Source organism: Triticum urartu, chromosome 2, assembly GCF_003073215.2.
Source record: "Triticum urartu cultivar G1812 chromosome 2, Tu2.1, whole genome shotgun sequence".
Classification (NCBI taxonomy): domain Eukaryota; kingdom Viridiplantae; phylum Streptophyta; class Magnoliopsida; order Poales; family Poaceae; genus Triticum; species Triticum urartu.
The window spans coordinates 690,051,164-690,073,846 of NC_053023.1; the positions used below are offsets into that span (position 1 = coordinate 690,051,164).

The 22,683-nt window shown below is 47.1% G+C and overlaps 1 protein-coding gene across 8 annotated transcripts; it reads left to right on the forward strand.

Moving 5' to 3' along the window:
* Positions 1–15,935: 15,935 nt before the first annotated feature.
* On the forward strand, positions 15,936–22,561 carry LOC125539774 (protein FAR1-RELATED SEQUENCE 5-like). 8 transcript variants are annotated; one of them, XR_007297022.1, is made up of 9 exons: positions 15,936–16,091; positions 16,190–16,462; positions 16,859–17,122; positions 17,242–17,932; positions 18,052–19,779; positions 19,984–20,057; positions 20,151–20,223; positions 20,944–21,043; positions 22,299–22,561. XR_007297022.1 is itself a non-coding variant. In XM_048703288.1 (5 exons), the coding sequence occupies exons 3-5, from the start codon at positions 16,997–16,999 to the stop codon at positions 18,129–18,131; spliced, it is 897 nt and encodes a 298-aa protein (XP_048559245.1). In that variant the 5' UTR covers positions 15,969–16,091; positions 16,206–16,462; positions 16,859–16,996; the 3' UTR covers positions 18,132–19,324. The 8 variants fall into 8 exon arrangements, 1 of the variants encoding a protein (XP_048559245.1); XR_007297021.1 differs by lacking the exons at positions 19,984–20,057; positions 20,151–20,223 and having other exon boundaries at positions 18,052–18,896; XR_007297017.1 differs by lacking the exons at positions 20,944–21,043; positions 22,299–22,561 and having other exon boundaries at positions 20,151–20,544.
* Positions 22,562–22,683: the final 122 nt, after the last annotated feature.

Here is a 22,683-nt window from a genome sequence, read left to right on the forward strand (position 1 = left end):
TGACATGACCCATTCCATTAGCTTAGCACACGATCGTTTAGTATGTTGCTATTGCTTTCTTCATGACTTATACATGTTCCTATGACTATGAGATTATGCAACTCCCGTTTGCCGGAGGAACACTTTGGGTGCTACCAAACGTCACAACGTAACTGGGTGGTTATAAAGGAGCATTACAGGTGTCTCCGAAGGTAGATGTTGGGTTGGCGTATATCAAGATTAGGATTTGTCACTCCGATTGTCGGAGAGGTATCTCAGGGCCCTCTCGGTAATACACATCACATAAGCCTTGCAAGCATTACAACTAATATGTTAGTTGTGAGATGATGTATTACAGAATGATTAAAGAGACTTGCTGATAACGAGATTGAACTAGGTATTGGATACCGACGATCGAATCTCGGGCAAGTAACATACCGATGACAAAGGGAACAACGTATGTTGTTATGTGGTTTGACCGATAAAGATCTTTGTAGAATATGTAGGAGCCAATATGGGCATCCAGGTCTCGCTATTGGTTATTGACCGGAGACGTGTCTCGGTCATGTCTACATTGTTCTCGAACCCGTAGGGTCCGCCGCTTAAGGTTACGATGACAGTTACATTATGAGTTTATGCATTTTGATGTACCGAAGGTTGTTCGGAGTCCCGGATGTGATCATGGACATGACGAGGAGTCTCGAAATGGTCGAGACGTAAAGATTGATATATCGGAAGCCTATGTTTGGATATCGGATGTGTTCCGGGTGAAATCGGGATTTTACCGGAATACCGGGAGGGTTACCGGAACCCCCCGGGAGCTATATGGGCCATAGTGGGCCTTGGTGGAAAAGATAAGAGGCTGCCCTAGATGGGCTGTGCGCCTCCCCCTTCCCCTAGTCCTATTAGGACTAGGAGAGGTGGCCGGCCCCCTCCTCCTCTTTTCCCCCTCCGCGAATCCTATTCCGACTAGGATTGGGGGGGGGGAATCCTACTCCTAGAGGGAGTAGGACTCTCCTGCGCCCTCCTCCTTGGACGGCCAGCCTCCCCCCTCTACTCCTTTATATACGGAGGCAGGGGGCACCTCTGGACACACAAGTTGATCCACGTGATCTATTCCTTAGCCGTGTGCGGTTCCCCCTGCCACCATATACCTCGATAATACTGTAGCGGAGTTTAGACGAAGCCCTGCTGCTGTAGTACATCAAGATCTTCACCACGCCGTCGTGTTGACGGAACTCTTCCCCGACACTTTGCTGGATCGGAGTCCGGGGATCGTCATCGAGCTGAACGTGTGCTCGAACTCGGAGGTGCCGTAGTTTCGGTGCTTGATCGGTTGGATCGTGAAGACGTACGACTACTTCCTCTACGTCGTGTCATCGCTTCCGCAGTCGGTCTGCGTTGGGTACGTAGACAACACTCTCCCCCTCGTTGCTATGCATCACATGATCTTGCGTGTGCGTAGGAAATTTTTTGAAATTACTACGAAACCCAACAGTGGCATCCGAGCCAAGTTATTTATGTTGATGTTATATGCACGAGTAGAACACAAGTGAGTTGTGGACGATACAAGTCATACTGCCTACCAGCATGTCATACTTTGGTTCAGCGGTATTGTTGGACGAGACGACCCGGACCAACCTTACGCGTACGCTTACGCGAGACCGGTTCCCTCGACGTGCTTTGCACATAGATGGCTTGCAGGCGACCGTCTCTCCAACTTTAGTTGAACCGAGTGTGGCTACGCCCGGTCCTTGAGAAGGTTAAAACGGAGTCTATTTGACAAACTATCGTTGTGGTTTTGATGCGTAGGTGAGATTGGTTCTTACTTAAGCCCGTAGCAGCCACGTAAAACATGCAACAACAAAGTAGAGGACGTCTAACTTGTTTTTGCAGGGCATGTTGTGATGTGATATGGTCAAGGCATGATGCTGAATTTTATTGTATGAGATGATCATGTTTTGTAACCGAGTTATCGGCAACTGGCAGGAGCCATATGGTTGTCGCTTTATTGTATGCAATGCAATCGCGATGTAATGCTTTACCTTATTACTAAACGGTAGTGATAGTCGTGGAAGCATAAGATTGGCGAGACGATAATGATGCTACGATGGAGATCAAGGTGTCGCGCCGGTGACGATGGTGATCATGACGGTGCTTCGGAGATGGAGATCACAGGCACAAGATGATGATGGCCATATCATATCACTTATATAGATTGCATGTGATGTTTATCTTTTATGCATCTTATCTTGCTTTGATTGACGGTAGCATTATAAGATGATCTCTCACTAAATTATCAAGAAGTGTTCTCCCTGAGTATGCACCGTTGCGAAAGTTCTTCGTGCTGAGACACCACGTGATGATCGGGTGTGATAGGCTCTACGTTCAAATACAACGGGTGCAAAACAGTTGCGCACGCAGAATACTCAGGTTATACTTGACGAGCCAAGCATATACAGATATGGCCTCGGAACACGGAGACCGAAAGGTCGAGCGTGAATCATATAGTAGATATGATCAACATAATGATGTTCACCGATGAAACTACTCCATCTCACGTGATGATCAGACATGGTTTAGTTGATTTGGATCACGTGATCACTTAGAGGATTAGAGGGATGTCTATCTAAGTGGGAGTTCTTAAGTAATATGATTAATTAAACTTAAATTTATCATGAACTTAGTACCTGATAGTATCTTGCTTGTTTATGTTGATTGTAGATAGATGGCTCGTGCTGTTGTTCCGTTGAATTTTAATGCGTTCCTTGAGAAAGCAAAGTTGAAAGATGATGGTAGCAATTACACGGACTGGGTCCGTAACTTGAGGATTATCCTCATTGCTGCACAGAAGAATTACGTCCTGGAAGCACTGCTGGGTGCCAGGCCTGCTGCTGGAGCAACGCCAGATGTTATGAACGTCTGGCAGAGCAAAGCTGATGACTACTCGATAGTTCAGTGTGCCATGCTTTACGGCTTAGAATCGGGACTTCAACGACGTTTTGAACGTCATGGAGCATATGAGATGTTCCAGGAGTTGAAGTTAATATTTCAAGCAAATGCCCGGATTGAGAGATATGAAGTCTCCAATAAATTCTATAGCTGCAAGATGGAGGAGAACAGTTCTGTCAGTGAGCATATACTCAAAATGTCTGGGTATAATAATCACTTGATTCAATTGGGAGTTAATCTTCCAGATGATTGCATCATTGACAGAATTCTCCAATCACTGCCACCAAGCTACAAGAGCTTCGTGATGAACTATAATATGCAAGGGATGAACAAGACTATTCCCGAGCTCTTCGCGATGCTGAAAGCTGTGGAGGTAGAAATCAAGAAAGAGCATCAAGTGTTGATGGTCAACAAGACAACTAGTTTCAAGAAAAAGGGCAAAGGAAAGAAGAAGGGGAACTTCAAGAAGAACAGCAAGCCAGTTGCTGCTCAAGAGAAGAAACCCAAGTCTGGACCTAAGCCTGAAACTGAGTGCTTCTACTGCAAGCAGACTGATCACTGGAAGCGGAACTGCCCCAAGTATTTGGCGGATAAGAAGGATGGCAAAGTGAACAAAGGTATATGTGATATACATGTTATTGATGTGTACCTTACTAATGCTCGCAGTAGCACCTGGGTATTTGATACTGGTTCTGTTGCTAATATTTGCAACTCGAAACAGGGGCTACGGATTAAGCGAAGATTGGCTAAGGACGAGGTGACGATGCGCGTGGGAAACGGTTCCAAAGTCGATGTGATCGCGGTCGGCACGCTACCTCTACATCTACCTTCGGGATTAATATTAGACCTAAATAATTGTTATTTGGTGCCAGCGTTGAGCATGAACATTATATCTGGATCTTGTTTAATGCGAGACGGTTATTCATTTAAATCAGAGAATAATGGTTGTTCTATTTATATGAGTAATATCTTTTATGGTCATGCACCCTTGAAGAGTGGTCTATTCTTATTGAATCTCGATAGTAGTAATACACATATTCATAATGTTGAAGCCAAAAGATGCAGAGTTGATAATGAAAGTGCAACTTATTTGTGGCACTGTCGTTTAGGTCATATTGGTATAAAGCGCATGAAGAAACTCCATACTGATGGACTTTTGGAACCACTTGATTATGAATCACTTGGTACTTGCGAACCGTGCCTCATGGGCAAGATGACTAAAACACCGTTCTCCGGTACTATGGAGAGAGCAACAGATTTGTTGGAAATCATACATACTGATGTATGTGGTCCGATGAATATTGAGGCTCGTGGCGGATATCGTTATTTTCTCACCTTCACAGATGATTTAAGCGGATATGGGTATATTTACTTAATGAAACATAAATCTGAAACATTTGAAAGGTTCAAAGAATTTCAGAGTGAAGTTAAAAATCATCGTAACAAGAAAATAAAGTTTCTACGATCTGATCGTGGAGGAGAATATTTGAGTTACGAGTTTGGTGTACATTTGAAAAACTGTGGAATAGTTTCGCAACTCACGCCACCCGGAACACCACAACGTAATGGTGTGTCCGAACGTCGTAATCGTACTTTACTAGATATGGTGCGATCTATGATGTCTCTTACTGATTTACCGCTATCATTTTGGGCTTATGCTCTAGAGACGGCCGCATTCACGTTAAATGGGGCACCATCAAAATCCGTTGAGACGACACCTTATGAACTGTGGTTTGGCAAGAAACCAAGGTTGTCGTTTCTTAAAGTTTGGGGCTGCGATGCTTATGTGAAAAAGCTTCAACCTGATAAGCTCGAACCCAAATCGGAGAAATGTGTCTTCATAGGATATCCAAAGGAAACTATTGGATACACCTTCTATCACAGATCCGAAGGCAAGACTTTTGTTGCTAAATTCGGAAACTTTCTTGAGAAGGAGTTTCTCTCGAAAGAAGTGAGTGGGAGGAAAGTAGAACTTGACGAGGTAACTGTACCTGCTCCCTTGTTGGAAAGTAGTACATCACAGAAAATTGTTTCTGCGACACCTACACCAATAAGTGAGGAAGTTAATGATAATGATCATGAAACTTCAGAACAAGATACTACTGAACCTCGTAGATCAACCAGAGTAAGATCCGCACCAGAGTGGTACGGTAATCCAGTTCTGGAAGTCATGCTACTAGATCATGATGAACCTACGAACTATGAAGAAGCGATGGTGAGCCCAGATTCCGCAAAGTGGCTTGAAGCCATGAAATCTGAGATGGGATCCATGTATGAGAACAAAGTATGGACTTTGGTTGACTTGCCCGATGATCGGCAAGCAATTGAGAATAAATGGATCTTCAAGAAGAAGACTGACGCTGATGGTAATGTTATTGTCTACAAAGCTCGACTTGTCGCGAAAGGTTTTCGACAAGTTCAAGGGATTGACTACGATGAGACCTTCTCACCCGTAGCGATGCTTAAGTCCGTCCGAATCATGTTAGCGATTGCCGCATTTTATGATTATGAAATTTGGCAGATGGATGTCAAAACTGCATTCCTGAATGGATTTCTAGAAGAAGAGTTGTATATGATGCAACCGGAAGGTTTTGTCGATCCAAAGGGAGCTAACAAAGTGTGCAAGCTCCAGCGATCCATTTATGGACTGGTGCAAGCCTCTCCGAGTTGGAATAAACGTTTTGATAGTGTGATCAAAGCATTTGGTTTTATACAGACTTTCGGAGAAGCCTGTATTTACAAGAAAGTGAGTGGGAGCTCTGTAGCATTTCTGATATTATATGTGGATGACATATTGCTAATTGGAAATGATATAGAATTTCTGGATAGCATAAAGGGATACTTGAATAAAAGTTTTTCAATGAAAGACCTCGGTGAAGCTGCTTACATATTAGGCATTAAGATCTATAGAGATAGATCAAGACGCTTAATTGGACTTTCACAAAGCACATACCTTGACAAAATTTTGAAGAAGTTCAAAATGGATCAAGCAAAGAAAGGGTTCTTGCCTGTGTTACAAGGTGTGAAATTGAGTAAGACTCAATGCCCGACCACTACAGAAGGTAGAGAGAATATGAAAGATGTTCCCTATGCATCAGCCATAGGATCTATCATGTATGCAATTCTGTGTACCAGACCTGATGTGTGCCTTGCTATAAGTTTAGCAGGGAGGTACCAAAGTAATCCAGGAATGGATCACTGGACAGCGGTCAAGAACATCCTGAAATACCTGAAAAGGATTAAGGATATGTTTCTCGTATATGGAGGTGACAAAGAGCTCACCGTAAAAGGTTACATTGATGCAAGCTTTGACACTGATCCGGACGATTCTAAATCGCAAACCGGATATGTGTTTACATTAAACGGTGGAGTTGTCAGTTGGTGCAGTTCTAAACAAAGCGTCGTAGCGGGATCTACATGTGAAGCGGAGTACATAGCTGCTTCGGAAGCAGCGAACGAAGGAGTCTGGATGAAGGAGTTCATATCCGATCTAGGTGTCATACCTAATGCATCGGGTCCAATGAAAATCTTTTGTGACAATACTGGTGCAATTGCCTTGGCAAAGGAATCCAGATTTCACAAAAGGACCAAACACATCAAGAGACGCTTCAACTCCATCCGGGATCTAGTCCAGGTGGGAGACATAGAGATTTGCAAGATACATACGGATCTGAATGTTGCAGACCCGTTGACTAAGCCTCTTCCACGAGCAAAACATGATCATCACCAAAGCTCCATGGGTGTTAGAATCATTACAGTGTAATCTAGATTATTGACTCTAGTGCAAGTGGGAGACTGAAGGAAATATGCCCTAGAGGAAATAATAAAGTTATTATTTATTTCCTTATAATCATGATAAATGTTTATTATTCATGCTAGAATTGTATTAACCGGAAACATAATACATGTGTGAATACATAGACAAACAAAGTGTCACTAGTATGCCTCTACTTGACTAGCTCGTTAATCAAAGATGGTTATGTTTCCTAACCATGAACAATGAGTTGTTATTTGATTAACGAGGTCACATCATTAGTTGAATGATCTGATTGACATGACCCATTCCATTAGCTTAGCACACGATCGTTTAGTATGTTGCTATTGCTTTCTTAATGACTTATACATGTTCCTATGACTATGAGATTATGCAACTCCCATTTGCCGGAGGAACACTTTGGGTGCTACCAAACGTCACAACGTAACTGGGTGATTATAAAGGAGCATTACGGGTGTCTCCGAAGGTAGATGTTGGGTTGGCGTATATCGAGATTAGGATTTGTCACTCCGATTGTCGGAGAGGTATCTCAGGGCCCTCTCGGTAATACACATCACATAAGCCTTGCAAGCATTACAACTAATATGTTAGTTGTGAGATGATGTATTACGGAACGAGTAAAGAGACTTGCCGATAACGAGATTGAACTAGGTATTGGATACCGACGATCGAATCTCGGGCAAGTAACATACCGATGACAAAGGGAACAACGTATGTTGTTATGCGGTTTGACCGATAAAGATCTTTGTAGAATATGTAGGAGCCAATATGGGCATCCAGGTCCCGCTATTGGTTATTAACCGGAGACGTGTCTCGGTCATGTCTACATTGTTCTCGAACCCGTAGGGTCCGCACGCTTAAGGTTACGATGACAGTTACATTATGAGTTTATGCATTTTGATGTACCGAAGGTTGTTCGGAGTCCCGGATGTGATCATGGACATGACGAGGAGTCTCGAAATGGTCGAGACGTAAAGATTGATATATTGGAAGCCTATGTTTGGATATCGGATGTGTTCCGGGTGAAATCGGGATTTTACCGGAATACCGGGAGGGTTACCGGAACCCCCCGGGAGCTATATGGGCCATAGTGGGCCTTGGTGGAAAAGAGAAGAGGCTGCCCTAGATGGGCTGTGCGCCTCCCCCTTCCCCTAGTCCTATTAGGACTAGGAGAGGTGGCTGGCCCCCTCCTCCTCTTTTCCCCCTCCGCGAATCCTATTCCGACTAGGATTGGCGGGGGGGGGGGGGGGGGGGGGGGGGGGGGGAATCCTACTCCTAGAGGGAGTAGGACTCTCCTGCGCCCTCCTCCTTGGCCGGCCAACCTCCCCCCTCTACTCCTTTATATACGGAGGCAGGGGGCACCTCTAGACACACAAGTTGATCCACGTGATCTATTCCTTAGCCGTGTGCGGTGCCCCCTGCCACCATATACCTCGATAATACCGTAGCGGAGTTTAGACGAAGCCCTGCTGCTGTAGTACATCAAGATCGTCACCACGCCATTGTGCTGACGGAACTCTTCCCCGACACTTTGCTGGATCGGAGTCCGGGGATCGTCATCGAGCTGAACGTGTGCTCGAACTCGGAGGTGCCGTAGTTTCGGTGCTTGATCGGTTGGATCGTGAAGACGTACGACTACTTCCTCTACGTCGTGTCATCGCTTCCGCAGTCGGTCTGCATTGGGTACGTAGACAACACTCTCCCCCTCGTTGCTATGCATCACATGATCTTGCGTGTGCGTAGGAAATTTTTTGAAATTACTACGAAACCCAACACTAATGGTGGGGATTAGCGCTAATTAAGCCGCCACGTCAGCCTCGCCGGAGTTCGGTCGGCGATGACCAAACCGCGCGGTGGTGCTTCGCCGGAATGCGCTACAGGCGGCGGAAGAGCGCGCGGAGACCACCGGGGCGTAGCCCGTCGTCGTCCGCATCCAGTGGAGCATGTGGGATGAGCTGGGGAGGCCGGAGCTCACCGGAATGGAGCTCGCGGCGGCTGCCGATGCATGCGAGGGAGAGAGCCAGGGGAGAGGATGGGGACGAGAGAGAGCGAGAGAGAGTCGGGGGATCACGTGGCGTCCTCAGGGCGACGGGGAGACATGCAGGGAGGCAGGAGGTGGCCCGCGCGTGGCCGGCGCGCGGCGAGCACGCGCCCCTGCCTTCTGGCGCGAGGAGGAAGATGACTGGCGTGGCCAGTCAGCTGGGCCGGCTTGTTGGGCCAGAGAAGGTGGGCCGCCAGGTGAGGCCAGGTACGATTCCCTTTCTCTCTTTTATTTTGTTTTTGTTTTCTATTTTCTGACATTTTTTTGTATCTAAAAGAAATGTTAAAACATTTCCATAAATGCTGAAAATAATTGTGGCATCTAGATATAATATTCTAGAGGCCCTCACCAATTCCCAACATTTTTGGAGCCATTAAAATATTTATATAATGTAAACAGCTCCAAATCAAATATTTATGCATTGATTCAAAAATCCAAAATGAGTAGCAAAAATGTGCATCACCTCTGGTTGTTGTTCCCAACATTATCCAAAGAGCGTGAACATTTTTGAATAGCATTTTGGGTTCATTGAAAATCCATTTAAAGTTAAACCTATTGGGAAAAAACTTTGGTGCTAGGGTTTGCAACATCCCCATTTCAATTTCATTTGAAATTTAAACATGATGCACAAAGCAAGCCTAGGACCATACCAAAACTAGGGATGTGACAGAACCGATGACCCCGCACGCCTGCCCGTCGCCACAGTCCCCTCCCGCCACCCATAACCAGCATCTAGACCTTATGATCAACCCTAATCCCCCTGCCCAGCCTACGCTGGCCGCTCGGTCACCACGCCCTGCCCGTCGCCCCCTCGCCCCCTGTCACACGAAATGGACCCAGCCGCCCAGACGGCGGATATGTCACCCGTGCACTCCAACCACAACCCGACGAGCTAGTACAGAGATGCCCTTCTCGCCACCCCCCTCGATCACAGCCACCCGCGCCCCCTCCCCCTGCTCTATATAACCCCTCGTCGTCTCCCCACTCTGCATCGCCGCCCTCACACTTGCCCTCCCACACTAAGGAAGCACCGCTGCTTCTGCTGCCTAGCTCTAGACCACCTAGTCGAAGCTTGCCGCGACCCCGTCCGCTGTGCCCGCTGCTGGAGGAACGGCCACCGCAGCCGTGATTGCAGGTATAGGCGCATTTGGCCCATATTCCCTCCGCATCCTGATACTTTCCTTTCTCAACCTAATACAGCATTTTGCACTCGCAACATGGACTCCGCCGGCTCCTCGTCTCGCGCATCCCGCACACTCATGATCGGTGACGTCCCCATCATCCTCTCCAAGCCCTTCCCTGCCCTCTGCGTCCCCTTGCCGTTCGTCCTCCACGGCACTCCGGCCGGACCTGCCCCTCCAGCTCCGCCACCTCCCTCCCCACCACGATCCTCTGCACCTCCGCCCACGCCTACCTCACCCCCACCAGCTTTCAACCACACGCACTCTCCGCCCTTCGACACACAGGAGCTGAGGGACTGGCTAGCCGACATTTTCCTCGCCTCACAGTACACCAGAGCCTCGTCTCACGTCTCCGAGACGGACTCTGAGGTGGATCTGCCCCGCCCAACCCATGAGGCCGGCCTGCTGCCCCCCTATGGGGACATGCCACTCGACGCAGTTCCTCCTTGTCTCGTCCACTGCCCGCGTCGCTTTGCTTTCGTCCACCTTCGCACACCAGTCCCCAACCCCACTCCCATCATCCGTCGAGCCATCCAGCACACCTGCGGCAATCCTGCATTCATCATCGGCGGCTCCTGGAGAGGGATCACCTATCTCACCTTTCACACACCAGCCGCACGCAATGACGTGCTCAACCACAGCCCCATCAAATACGAGGGAAACTCCATTACTATTGAGCCGGTCGAGCACGTCGACTGCTCCATTGCCATATACACTGATCTTGCTGAGGTCGAAGTTTCGGAGTTTCCACATGAGCTATGGCACGAAGATGGCATACGCTTCGCCCTCACTTTCCTTGGCGACGTGTGTGCCATTGATGACTTCTGCCTCCATGGCATCGACTACACGTCGGTCCGTGCCCTCGTCCTTCTACAAGCTGGCAAGCCTACCCCTCCAGGCATTGTCATTTAGATCCCACCCATAAATGAGATTAAGATCGCCAAAGTTGTAGAAGTTTCCCGTTGGCATCACGGCGATGGCGCCAATCCGTTCAGTGATGGCTCCTCTGACGGTGACTCTGCTCCTCCCTCGCAGCGTGCCTCTCCGCGACCGCTCTCACCTACTCACATTGCTCCTATCGTCTCCGTGATACGTGCGGGGTGGCGCCGACCCCACCTATGATGGCACTAGGCAGGTCGCACCCCATGCCCCTTCCGAGCTTCATGAGTCTGACACATCCCTGTCAGCACTGACCTCACCTCCCACCTTCCATGGCTCCCAGCGCCAGCCTCTCATCATCTCCGATGACGACTCGGCTGCCTCGGACGACATGCATGCACCGCTTCTGCATGAAGCTTTAGACTCGCTGGACGTGGTGCATGCACCCCCTCCTGACACTCCAGCCCCGTCTGTCATACGCCCGGTCGCCCAGGTGGGTGCCGTAGTGCCACCTACCCCGTGCACTAACCTGCCTGTCGCTCCTGTGAACGCCGGCCCGTTGGTTCAGTCCAGCGCCTCCGCGTTCTCTGCTGTCCCCGCTCCTGCAGACGCTCCTGTTGCGCCTCCATCCTTCACTTTCACTGCGGGCGAGTCCTCCTGTGTTGCGGGTAACCAATCTACACCCCCCGTGCTCAATCAATCTAATCTCTCACCCTCTACTGATCTGCCGCTAGCTGATGTACACTTGGACGCAGCCCTTCCCCTACAGGACCTGGACACCCACGACTGCACCATTCGCAAGGCGCACCGCAAGACAGAGCGTGATCAGTCCGCCTCCAAGGACAAGCTGCGGCGGAGTGCACGGCTGGCTGGCAAGAAAGCCACCTATTCCCCCATGCTAGATAAAGCCGTCAAGGCCAAGGCCGCTCGCCTCTCCGCTGCGGATGTAGACACGGCCATTGGCCGTGCTATCCAGGAGGCACGCCTCCACGAGCCCGACGCCCCTCCTTCCTCCTCCGAAGACCTTGCTGCCATTGCTCTGCTCTGCGGCGCTGACGACGTGCAGCTGGATGCCATCCTTGGATCCGAGGATGCTGCCTCTGGTGACGACGACGCCCCATGATCAGCCGTCCTCGCCACCCTGGAGTTACGGCGCGACCTCTGCCTCACCTACCTTCTCTGCACGCCGCCGTTAGATCGCGTTTCTTTCATTTTTTGTCTCCTCTGTTGCATGTTCCCATGCTACTTTTGGCCTCACCTGTAGCCGTTGTGACTGTATGCCAGATGTACTACGTTGCTGTCTGTTGGTGCTTGATTGATCTCAATGAGTAATGACGCCTTTCTAATCTGCTCTTGGAATGTACGAGGACTTGGTGATAACGATAAGTGCTCTGACGTGCTTTCCGAACTAATCACAACAAAACCGCACATCACGCTTCTACAAGAATCAAAACTCGACTCTCTTCCCGACAGTAAAATAAAATCCTTCCTCCCACGCCAGACCGACCACGTTTTCTCCTTGCCAGCGGTCGGAACCACGGGTGGCACCATCTCGGCCATCAACTCTGCCTCCTTCCAAGTCATGTCCTTCTCTCACTTAACCTTTTCATCCACACTAATCCTCCAATCAATTGCCTGCGCACACCACATTGTCATTACTAACATATACGCTCCCTCTTTGCGCCCTCTCAAGTTAGCGTTCTTAGACGAACTCACCTCTATCGCACAACCAGCTGACACCCCATGGCTCATCGCCGGCGACTTCAACCTTATCCGTTTCTCCTCCAAGAAAAATAACTCCGCCTTCCACCCCGCCGAAGCCAACGCGTTCAAACAAACCCTAGATAACCTAGATCTCATCGAATTGCCCTTACTCAATCGTAGGTTTACTTGGTCCAACAACCGTGCCTCCCCCAACCTAGAACGGCTAGATCGCGTCTTCTTTAACCTTGGATGGGCAGATACGTTCCCCAACACTTCCCTTTCCTCTCGATCCTGCTTTACGTCCGATCACGTTCCACTCCTCATCCACGTCACCATCTCCATCCCTAAATCCAACTTCTTCAAATTCGAAGTGGCTTGGGCCAACTCCCGACCCTGCAAGAACATTGTCGCTCAAATCTGGACTCCACATCCCTCATCACCAAACAATGCTACTGCCTCCCTCGTCTCTGCGCTCAAAAAGTCTCGTGCCCGTCTTAAGACTTGGGAACGCTCTCGTATCCCCACCCATCTTCGCGAGGCTCGCTGCCAAGACGCAATCAAAGCCTTAGGCCTAGTTGAAGAGACTAGAACTCTATCTCTGCCAGAGTCGCTCACCCGCAAAATCATCATCACCTTGCTCAAGAGTGCCATCCACGAGAAAATGACATACTGGCGCTGGCGTGCAAAAGTCTCTCGCGCTATCCACGGAGGAGAAAACACCAAGTTCTTTCACATATCAGCATCTCAACAACTGCGTAAGAACAAAATTTTCACACTCACACGCGACGGATCCGAATACTCTGCGCACCGCCAGAAAGCACAAATCCTCAGAGATTTCTTTGTCTCTCTAATTGGCACCCCAGGAACGACAACATGGACCTTTGACCTAAAATCCATATACCCTCACACAGTGCCTGGACTCCACGCCCTCGATGCACCCTTCTTAGAAGACGAAATTAAACATGCGTTTTTCTCTATGAATCCCCAAGCCAGCCCGGGTCCGGATGGCTTTGGGCCTACATTCTATAGATCGTTCTGGCCATTAGTGAAACACCTTATTCTGCCCTTCTTCTCGCATTTCCACCAAGGTACTGCTGACAAAGAACGTCTAAACCGTGCCCATATTGTTCTCCTCCCTGAGAAGGATGCACCGACCTCCCCTGACACTTTTAGACCCATCTCGCTGCAAAACTGCCCGATAAAAGCTGTTGCAAAAGTTACCACTTCTCACCTAAAACCTTTCATCCCTATGCTAGTTCATGGCAATCAAACCGGCTTCATTTCTGCACTACAAGAAATCGGTTAATACATGACGGATTTCTCTTGACGTTTTGATAAACCGTCATGAACCTGAAGGAAATATGCCCTAGAGGCAATAATAAAGTTATTATTTATTTCCTTATTTCATGATAAATGTTTATTATTCATGCTAGAATTGTATTAACCGGAAACATAATACATGTGTGAATACATAGACAAACAGAGTGTCACTAGTATGCCTCTACTTGACTAGCTCGTTAATCAAAGATGGTTATGTTTCCTAACCATAGACAAAGAGTTGTTATTTGATTAACGGGATCACATCATTAGGAGAATAATGTGATTGACTTGACCCATTCCGTTAGCATAGCACTTGATCGTTTAGTATGTTGTTATTGCTTTCTTCATGACTTATACATGTTCCTATGACTATGAGATTATGCAACTCCCGTTTGCCGGAGGAACAATTTGTGTGATACCAAACGTCACAACGTAACTGGGTGATTATAAAGGAGCTCTACAGGTGTCTCCAAAGGTACATGTTGGGTTGGCATATTTCGAGATTAGGATTTGTCACTCCGATTGTCGGAGAGGTATCTCTGGGCCCTCTCGGTAATGCACATCACATAAGCCTTGCAAGCATTGCAACTAATGAGTTGGTTGCAAGATGATGTATTATGAAACGAGTAAAGAGACTTGCCGGTAACGAGATTGAACTAGGTATTGAGATACCGACGATCGAATCTCGGGCAAGTAACATACCGATGACAAAGGGAACAAAGTATGTTTTTATGCGGTCTGACCGATAAAAGATCTTCGTAGAATATGTGGGAGCCAATATGAGCATCCAGGTTGCGCTATTGGTTATTGACCGGAGACATGTCTCGGTCATGTCTACATTGTTTTCAAACCCGTAGGGTCCGCACGCTTAACGTTACGATGACAGTTTCATTATGAGTTTATATATTTTGATGTACCGAAGTTTGTTCGGAGTCCCGGATGCGATCACGGACATGATGAGGAGTCTCGAAATGGTCGAGACATGAAGATTGATATATTGGAAGCCTATGTTTGGACATCGGAAGTGTTCCGGGTGAAATCGGCATTTTACCGGAGTACCGGGAGGTTACCGGAACCCCCGGTAACCTAATGGGCCTTAATGGGCCTAGTAGAGGAAGAGGAGAGGAGGCCTAGGGGCTGCCGCGCGCCCCTTCCCCCCCAAGTCCGAATTGGACAAGGAGGGGGGGCGGCGCCCCCCCTTTCCTTTCCCCCCTCTCCTCCTTCCCCCCAAGTCCTAATCCAACTAGGGAAAGGGGGAGTCCTACTCCCAGTAGGAGTAGGACTCCTCCTGCGCGCCTCCTCCTAGGGCTGGCCGCACCCCCCTTGCTCCTTTATATACGGGGGCAGGGGGCACCTCTAGACACACAAGTTGATCTTCGTGATCGTTCTCTTAACCGTGTGCGGTGCCCCCCTCCACCATACTCCTCGATAATATTGTAGCGGTGCTTAGGCGAAGCCCTGCGACGGTAGAACATCAAGATAGTCACCATGCCGTCGTGCTGACAGAACTCTTCCCCGACACCTTGCTGGATCGGAGTCCGGGGATCGTCATCGAGCTGAACGTGTGCAGAACTCGGAGGTGCCGTACGTTCGGTACTTGGATCGGTCGGATCGGGAAGACGTGCGACTACTTCCTCTACGTTGTGTCAACACTTTCGTTGCCGGTCTACGAGGGTACGTAGACAACACTCTCCCCTCTCGTTGCTATGCATCACCATGATCTTGCGTGTGCGTAGGAAATTTTTTAAAATTACTACGTTCCCCAACAGAACCGGCCTAGTTCAGCCCCTAGCCCGCTAAAGCCCGCCGAAGCCCGCGTGACCCATTCCCCGTATAAAAGCTAACCCTATGGGACGTGGAGCTTTTGTGCGCGGGCTCAAATGAGCTCGTTATCTTGGGCGTTCGATAGCTCGTTTGGATCTGTGCCATTCTATTGAACGACTGCTGGAGAATCGCTGGAAAATGTGCATTGTGCACAAATACGTCTGCGAAAGCGATGGCTGGTGGGCCTATTTGTAGCGCGCGGGCTGCCAGCCGTTAGACGTCTACGGGGTGGGCCGTGGACCAGATTCGACGCTCCCATCTGATCCGTGGCCCAGGATTTTAGCTTTCCGTTTGGTGGGCTCGGGCATGAGAATGCGTGGTCTAGTGCTTTCTTCCCCATAGCGGTGCTCTTATTTGGAAGCTAGCTGCTGGAGAATCGGGAGGAGGAGCACCAGCGGCGACCATTCATGGAGTTCCTGATGCAGCCTATGCATGGGTACGTCCATCTGTTCTTCTCGCCCCCTCGCAGTCTCCTTTCAAATCTCATTACTCAGGATCTCGAGTTTCACAAAACATCGTTTGCCCCTGTCTCAGATCCACTTTCCTGTAGGAGGTGGGAGAAAGCTTGGTACCGCCGCTAGTGGCGGCGGTGGCGCCTGTGCTGCTAGAGGCGGATGTGGTACATGCGACGTTGCAGCAGCTAGTGGTGGAGCAGGGCGTTCTGGGGTATGTGCGCTCGGCCGTCAGTGGCGATGCCCAGATTGTGTCAGCCAAGCCATCGGCGGCAGTCAGGATGGATAGCTCGCCACCGTCGTCGGAGCTGTCTACTGGGAAGATGAATCCTCGGGTGCCTGGATGGAATAAGAGGTTACTCCTGGATTTTGGTCATGATCAGTAGCAGAGTAGCTCTGTCAGTTAGATAATGATTTTGTGTGGAGCTAAAATGTAGCATACATAATAAGTACAGAAAAATTGGTGTCAATTATTGTGGAATGAGTTTTTACTTGTATGACCATTAGATTTAACAGCAATTTTGTAGGAAGTATTTATTATCTAACTTGGGATTAAAAGAAGCATCGATTTCAATTGCAGTCAAGCATTTATAGTAAGTTTTCATTGATAGAGCCATTGGACTTAATAATGAAATTGGTATGAATTACTCATAATCTTGCTTCAGTTTACATGCATTTTGGAAAAATATAGTAGCATATGCATGCTTAGTGAAATCTGGTGAGTGAGTTATGGAGGTGGCTGTGTTTGTAGGTTGAGGATTGGAGCTGCTGTACCAACAGGCCTCCTTGTCCAAACCGGATCGGTGCATTCGAGAAGGCTGTGCGGAGTTTTGCTGAGAACCCGACTGACAATGTTATCACACCAGTTATCGGCACAACATTCGACTCGATGGGTGAGGCGTATGACTTCTACAATTTGTACTCGTGGGAGAAGGGATTTGGCATTCGTTACAGGAAGAGCAGGCTAAATGTGGAGAGGACCAAAAGCATGCAGGAAATAGTTTGTGGTTGCTCGGTGGGTGTTTTTTTTGTTACTTATTTTTATGTTGGGACATGCACTTCATATTCGTGTCCTGTGTGTGGTGTCGACAAAATTACTGAACTCACTGGCTTTTGTTGGAAATCATTTTGCAGGGCAAAGCTGGTGTGGAGAACACCAGGTCTTGTCGTTGCGAGTGCCCCGCTCTAATAAGGTTGCTACGAGCGGAGGAAAACGGATGGTACATTGCAGAGCATAGAGATAGTCACAACCACTCGTTGTTGCCTAATTTTGGTGAGACAATCCATTGGCCCTCACACAAGCACATAGATGTGTACACCAGGGATCTAGTGAAACAGTTAAGGCAGAACAATGTGAACTTAGCAAAGGTGTACAACATCATTGGAGGCTTCTTTGGATCAATGGAAAATGTTTCGTTCACTAAGAGGTCGTTGTGTAACCTGTGTGGGAAGATAATCAGGGACCATGCAGAAGATAATGTGAAGAAGACAATGGATGTTTTTGCAGAGATAGGGGCTAAAGATCCACACTTCACATATAGGGTTGAGTCTGACAATGAGGGCAGGATTAAGAATCTGATGTGGGCAAATGGGAGCAGCAGGCTTCAGTACTCATTTTTTGGAGATGTCATAGCATTTGACACGACTTATCGGACTAATCTGTACGACATGCCTTTTGGCCTATTTGTAGGGGTAAATAATCATTTTCGGAGTGTGATCCTGGCAGGTGTGCTCGTGCGTGATGAAACTGAAGATAGTTTTGAGTGGGTTTTCTCAGGATTCCTTAGAATGATGGGCGGGTCTCCACCGGTGACCATACTAACAAGTAAATTTCTGTTATTCTTTGGAAAGTACTCAATCACTTTTGTGCTGGTAATTGTGAGATACCGGTACAAATTTAGATGTATTAGGTGTTGATGAAATTTTTTCCGTTCGCATTTGCAGACCAGAACCGGGCTATGGAGCTGGCTATCAAGAAAGTTATGCCGGATGCAACACACCGGTGGTGCAAGTGCATGTGCTGAAGAAAGCAAAAGAGTCATTGGGTAGTCTGTACACGAAGAAAAGTGATTTCAGATCTGAATTTCATAAGGTCATAAATCACATCTTGACAGAAGATGAATTCGAGCAAGCTTGGGAGATGTTGCTGGACAAATACAAGCTTAGGGCACATTCGTACATGACAAACCTGTTTGAAATCCGTAAGAAATGAGCAAAGCCTTAATTTAAGGGAGTTTTTTGTGTAAAAATGACCAGCACACAAAGGAGTGAGAGTGCGAACCATATGCTTAAAGATTATGTGCCTCCTGGTTGAACAATGCACATGTTTGTTCAGAAATACATGAGGCTCTAGTTTGACCGGAAATCGGAGAACTACGAAGAGAAATGAACATGAATTGTCAGAATTTCTTGTTGGGAGTGTCGTATGTAGTTGAAGTCATTGTGACAAACATATGAATAGAGAAATAAACATTTACGATTCTTGTGTACTATTTGTGCAGGGGAGGCCGCTCATGAGGGCAAACCTTGAAGTGGAAAGGCATGCTAGCAAGATATATACAAGAGCCATGTTTGAACAGTTTAGGCATATATTATATGAATGTGGCGCTTATCAAGTTGAAGAGATTGAGAGACACAAGACATATGTCGCAATCCACAGCGAGGCAGAGAAGAGAAAGAAATGGTGCAGAGTGGCATACAAGGTTAGTATGCTAGATGGGGGTGATGAACTCGACTGCGAGGGTGGACAATTTGCACATGTGGGCTTGCTTTGCAGCCATGTGCTGAAGGTTAGTGGACGGGCATTTCTCCTGTGTTCTTTTACGCAGAGATCATGGTGAATTAGACTGCAAGTATTCATGGTGAATTAGAACCGTTCTCCAGCTCGGGAAACAAAGGTCACCACCTTGGCAGTGCATACTGGGCAAGGGATCAGCGGGAGCACCTGGCCGGCCTGGGAGGAAGAAGATGAGCTTGCCATTTGCCATCTTCTCTGATCTGATTCTTACAAAGCGAGGAAGAAGAGGATAAGGCAACGGGGGAGCAGCCCGTGGAGTCTTGTAGTGGAAGGAGCTAGGTGCGGGTCCGGCTGGACAACGGCCGTTCGGTATCAAACGTCTGAGCCGTGGACCAAGATTCGGTATCAAACGTCTGAGCCGGCCCTGAAGGCGTCACGGCCGTTGCATTGACAGCGACAGCTGGGTGGGCCACGACGTGGTAAAAAGCAGCGCATACATGTCCATATACGGACTGAAATACCTGCAGCGGTAGGAATCTCAGCAAAAGCTGACGGCTATGATATCGAGTCCATCTGAGCTCGAGCTCAGAATAGGACTTTCGAACCCTATGCCTCTTCTTCCCCCCATCTCTTTCTCCCACCGCCGCCGCCCCAACATCTTCTCCCTTCTCTCTGATCCTCTCCTTTTCGCTGCCCCCCCCCCCCCACCGCTCTGGTTCTCCTTCCTCCACCCAACCCCACCTCCACGGATGCGGACTTTTTCTACCCCATCCTCTCCCGTCCTCAATACCATGGCCTCGGGCTGCTGCTATAGATCCGGCGCACGCAGATCTGGGACGAAGTTGAACCCCGACACAGGTCTTGTCAGACCGGAGCTACCGTCGGGTGGCCGGTTACCACAATTGCTCGGTGGAGGCCGCACCTAGTCGCGACTGGTTAGTGATGCTGCCCTTGCCCCTCCCTCTTTTTGGCTTCCTCGATACAATGGCCTTGTGTTGCTGCTGCGACCGCCGGTTCATTTGCCTACACTGGTAGCTGTACCAGCCATTCGTTGGCAAGCTGGGAAGGCTATGGCTGGTGCGTGGCCTCCCTCTACAGTCGATTTCCTAAGCGTGGCTATTGCCTTCTCCAACTTGTAGGGTGCGTTGTGTGTGCGTGATGACATGGCGGCAGCAGCAGCAATCGGTGGCTCCGGCGTGTCTACTAGTGAGATGTGCGTGCGTGCAACAGCCAGTATGTTGTGTGTGTCGTGCTTCCTCTCTGAATCTTTTAACATTGAGTTTTCTCTCCATCTTGTACACTGCAGGGTACCAAGTAGATATATCCGCACATGTTCGTCAACCGGCTGCAGATGCGACCTTCTATCAATATCTATTTTAGTTAGTTCTCTACCAAATCTAATTCAGTTTAGATTTTTCCGATAGTTTGGTGTATCTCTGTTCTCTAAATCAATATAACCAAGTGTTCAGTATTCATTCAGTTTATTTTCTATCAAAATATAATTCAGTATGAATAAATGTAATCAAGTGTGGTCAATAATTTCATCAAATAGGTCTTGAAGACATGATTTGTGTTAATGTATTAACATCATGACATGTTCTGTTTAGTGTTTTCTCCTAGGCATTTCTTTTTCTGTTTTTACTGTCTCTTGCAGCTCGGTGAATATATATATCAGAATTAGTTTAATCTGAATCTAAGAAGAAAATTACATTTACAGTGTGGCAGTCCTACAGTAATAATACAGAGTTTAAACTTGTCAATTTGTGTACTAAACTCATGTATTAGTGAGTCAATTTATAGTAGTACTACTACTATTAGTTCTGCACTTACTAGTACTTGTACCAAGACAACATACATGTTAGCTCACTCTCAACCTGGAGACACACCGAGCTAGCACTTGCCAACACAATGACACACACATTTCTTATTCAACTCCTCTGCTCCCTACCTCCATATCTAGGTCGCCCTCAGCAATAGTTCCCCCAACAAGTGGGGATTGTTGTCTACTGCTTTTTCTAAATCTTGTTGATGTTATTCCCTCTTTTTAACTTTGATAACTTAACATTCTAATTTCCCTGATTATGATCTATGTTTTTTAGGATGCAGGTCTTGGTGGCACTGCTGCATGACGCAAAATAGAGCTTGAGAGGGCTTGTTGCCATGATGGCCGTGATGGAGCTGCTCCGTGATCAACCAGGGGTTGGTTCTCTACTGCCACTCCTATGATTTCTTCATTATTTCCATTCACAAGCTCAACTACCACTGAACTACACCTATTTAGTTGATCTAGTTCAGAGTTAGGTATTTTAAATGCCAATTGAAGTTTACGTGTCAAGCAAGTGTTGGTTGCTATTTTCAGATCCTTGACAAATATTTAGTTTCATGAGTGAACTTGTTGACACATGAACATTTGATGTTTACGCCGGCCGGGTCGATGAGCAGCGGCTCCGCGCCATTGATATTGCTTATTAGTGATGCCATTTTCCCGTGGATTTATATGGCCTCAACTGCTGCTGAGTACTAGGAGTTCTGAAATCTATCTTCTGTTACCTTGTCACTTAAAGGTCAACTTGAATAGACTTTCATTTGACACACTTCTATTTGGATTAATGTTAAGCAACAACATGATTATTATTGTTTTATAGTATATAATGTTATTCTCATTTGTGGCCATGGTATGTTTTAAGAATTTTGGAAAGCATGTCATTTATTTTAATGTTTGTTCTAATCTCTTATTTCTACTATCTAATGTCTAATTTTGTTGTAAATATGCTAAGGTATTAGGTAGAGGGCTACTATCAGGAAGGCTGACGACAAGAACCTCAATAACAACCTCAAATAGTTTGTTGGTACAAATATGCTAGGTATCATTAGGTAGCAGGCAACCATCAGGAGGGCCGACGGCGAGAACCAGAATAACAACCTCAATCGTTTACATGTTCTGTTTATGTAAATTGGATTGTGTTAGTTCCAAACCTTGTCGTGTCTTTCACATGTGCTGCTGAGATGTTTGATCACATCAAACCAAAAAAATCTTGCCTTGTGCAATTCCATCAAAACAGCTTAGTGATTGTTACTACATGACATACATGTAAATCCCCTGACATCCCATGTCCTACGTAATTAATTCGGTGCGTGAAGTATTCTAGATTGCGTAAACTAAGGTGACTTAGTACTAGTATTATGTTCAGTTGGTGTTCATGTTTTATGATTTAGCTTGTACCTTAATAACCATGAAATGATTTGTAAGCCATGTAATAAATTATATTTGCAGGTCCTGTCACCTTCTATACAAATATACTGGTTTGTTTCATTTCATTATTTTTCCTGTTATAAGTAATAGTACTCTCAATACTGGCCAAGTGGACATGTAATACACTTTTTACACTTGTAATACTGTTGTCTCTACTATCTATGAATCTACAAAAATCTAATGTTCTTTTAAATATGCTAGGTATCATTGGGTAGTGGTCTACAAAGTGCTACCCATCATAATCTGCGCCAGGACATGATAGTTGCCATCAGGACAGTCGACGAAGAACCTCAACAGCAGCTTCAAAAGTTTATATGTTTTGTTGATGTAAACTGGATTGTACTGCTTCTTAACCTTGTTGTGTGATATATTTAGTGTTGTAAATTATCATTACATGGAAGGATTTGTAAACTGCTATGTTGTATATACACACAGGATTTTTTTGAGAAAAATATTTACATACAGATGGCCGCATATTGCGTGAATTGTTTGAAATTACTTTTTCTTCGGGCCAAAATTGGCTAAAAAATATACTGTGTCAAAATTGGGCTAAAATAAATTGGCTGGACCATATTTAAATTGTGCC

Excerpts from the sequence above, each read along its gene's own strand:
- LOC125539774 (XM_048703288.1), top strand. The coding sequence starts at position 16,997 with ATGGGTGAGGCGTATGACTTCTACAATTTGTACTCGTGGGAGAAGGGA. Across the intron at positions 17,123-17,241 it reads AAATAGTTTGTGGTTGCTCG|GGCAAAGCTGGTGTGGAGAA; the intron begins GTGGGTGTTTTT and ends ATCATTTTGCAG. Across the intron at positions 17,933-18,051 it reads ACCGGTGACCATACTAACAA|ACCAGAACCGGGCTATGGAG; the intron begins GTAAATTTCTGT and ends TCGCATTTGCAG.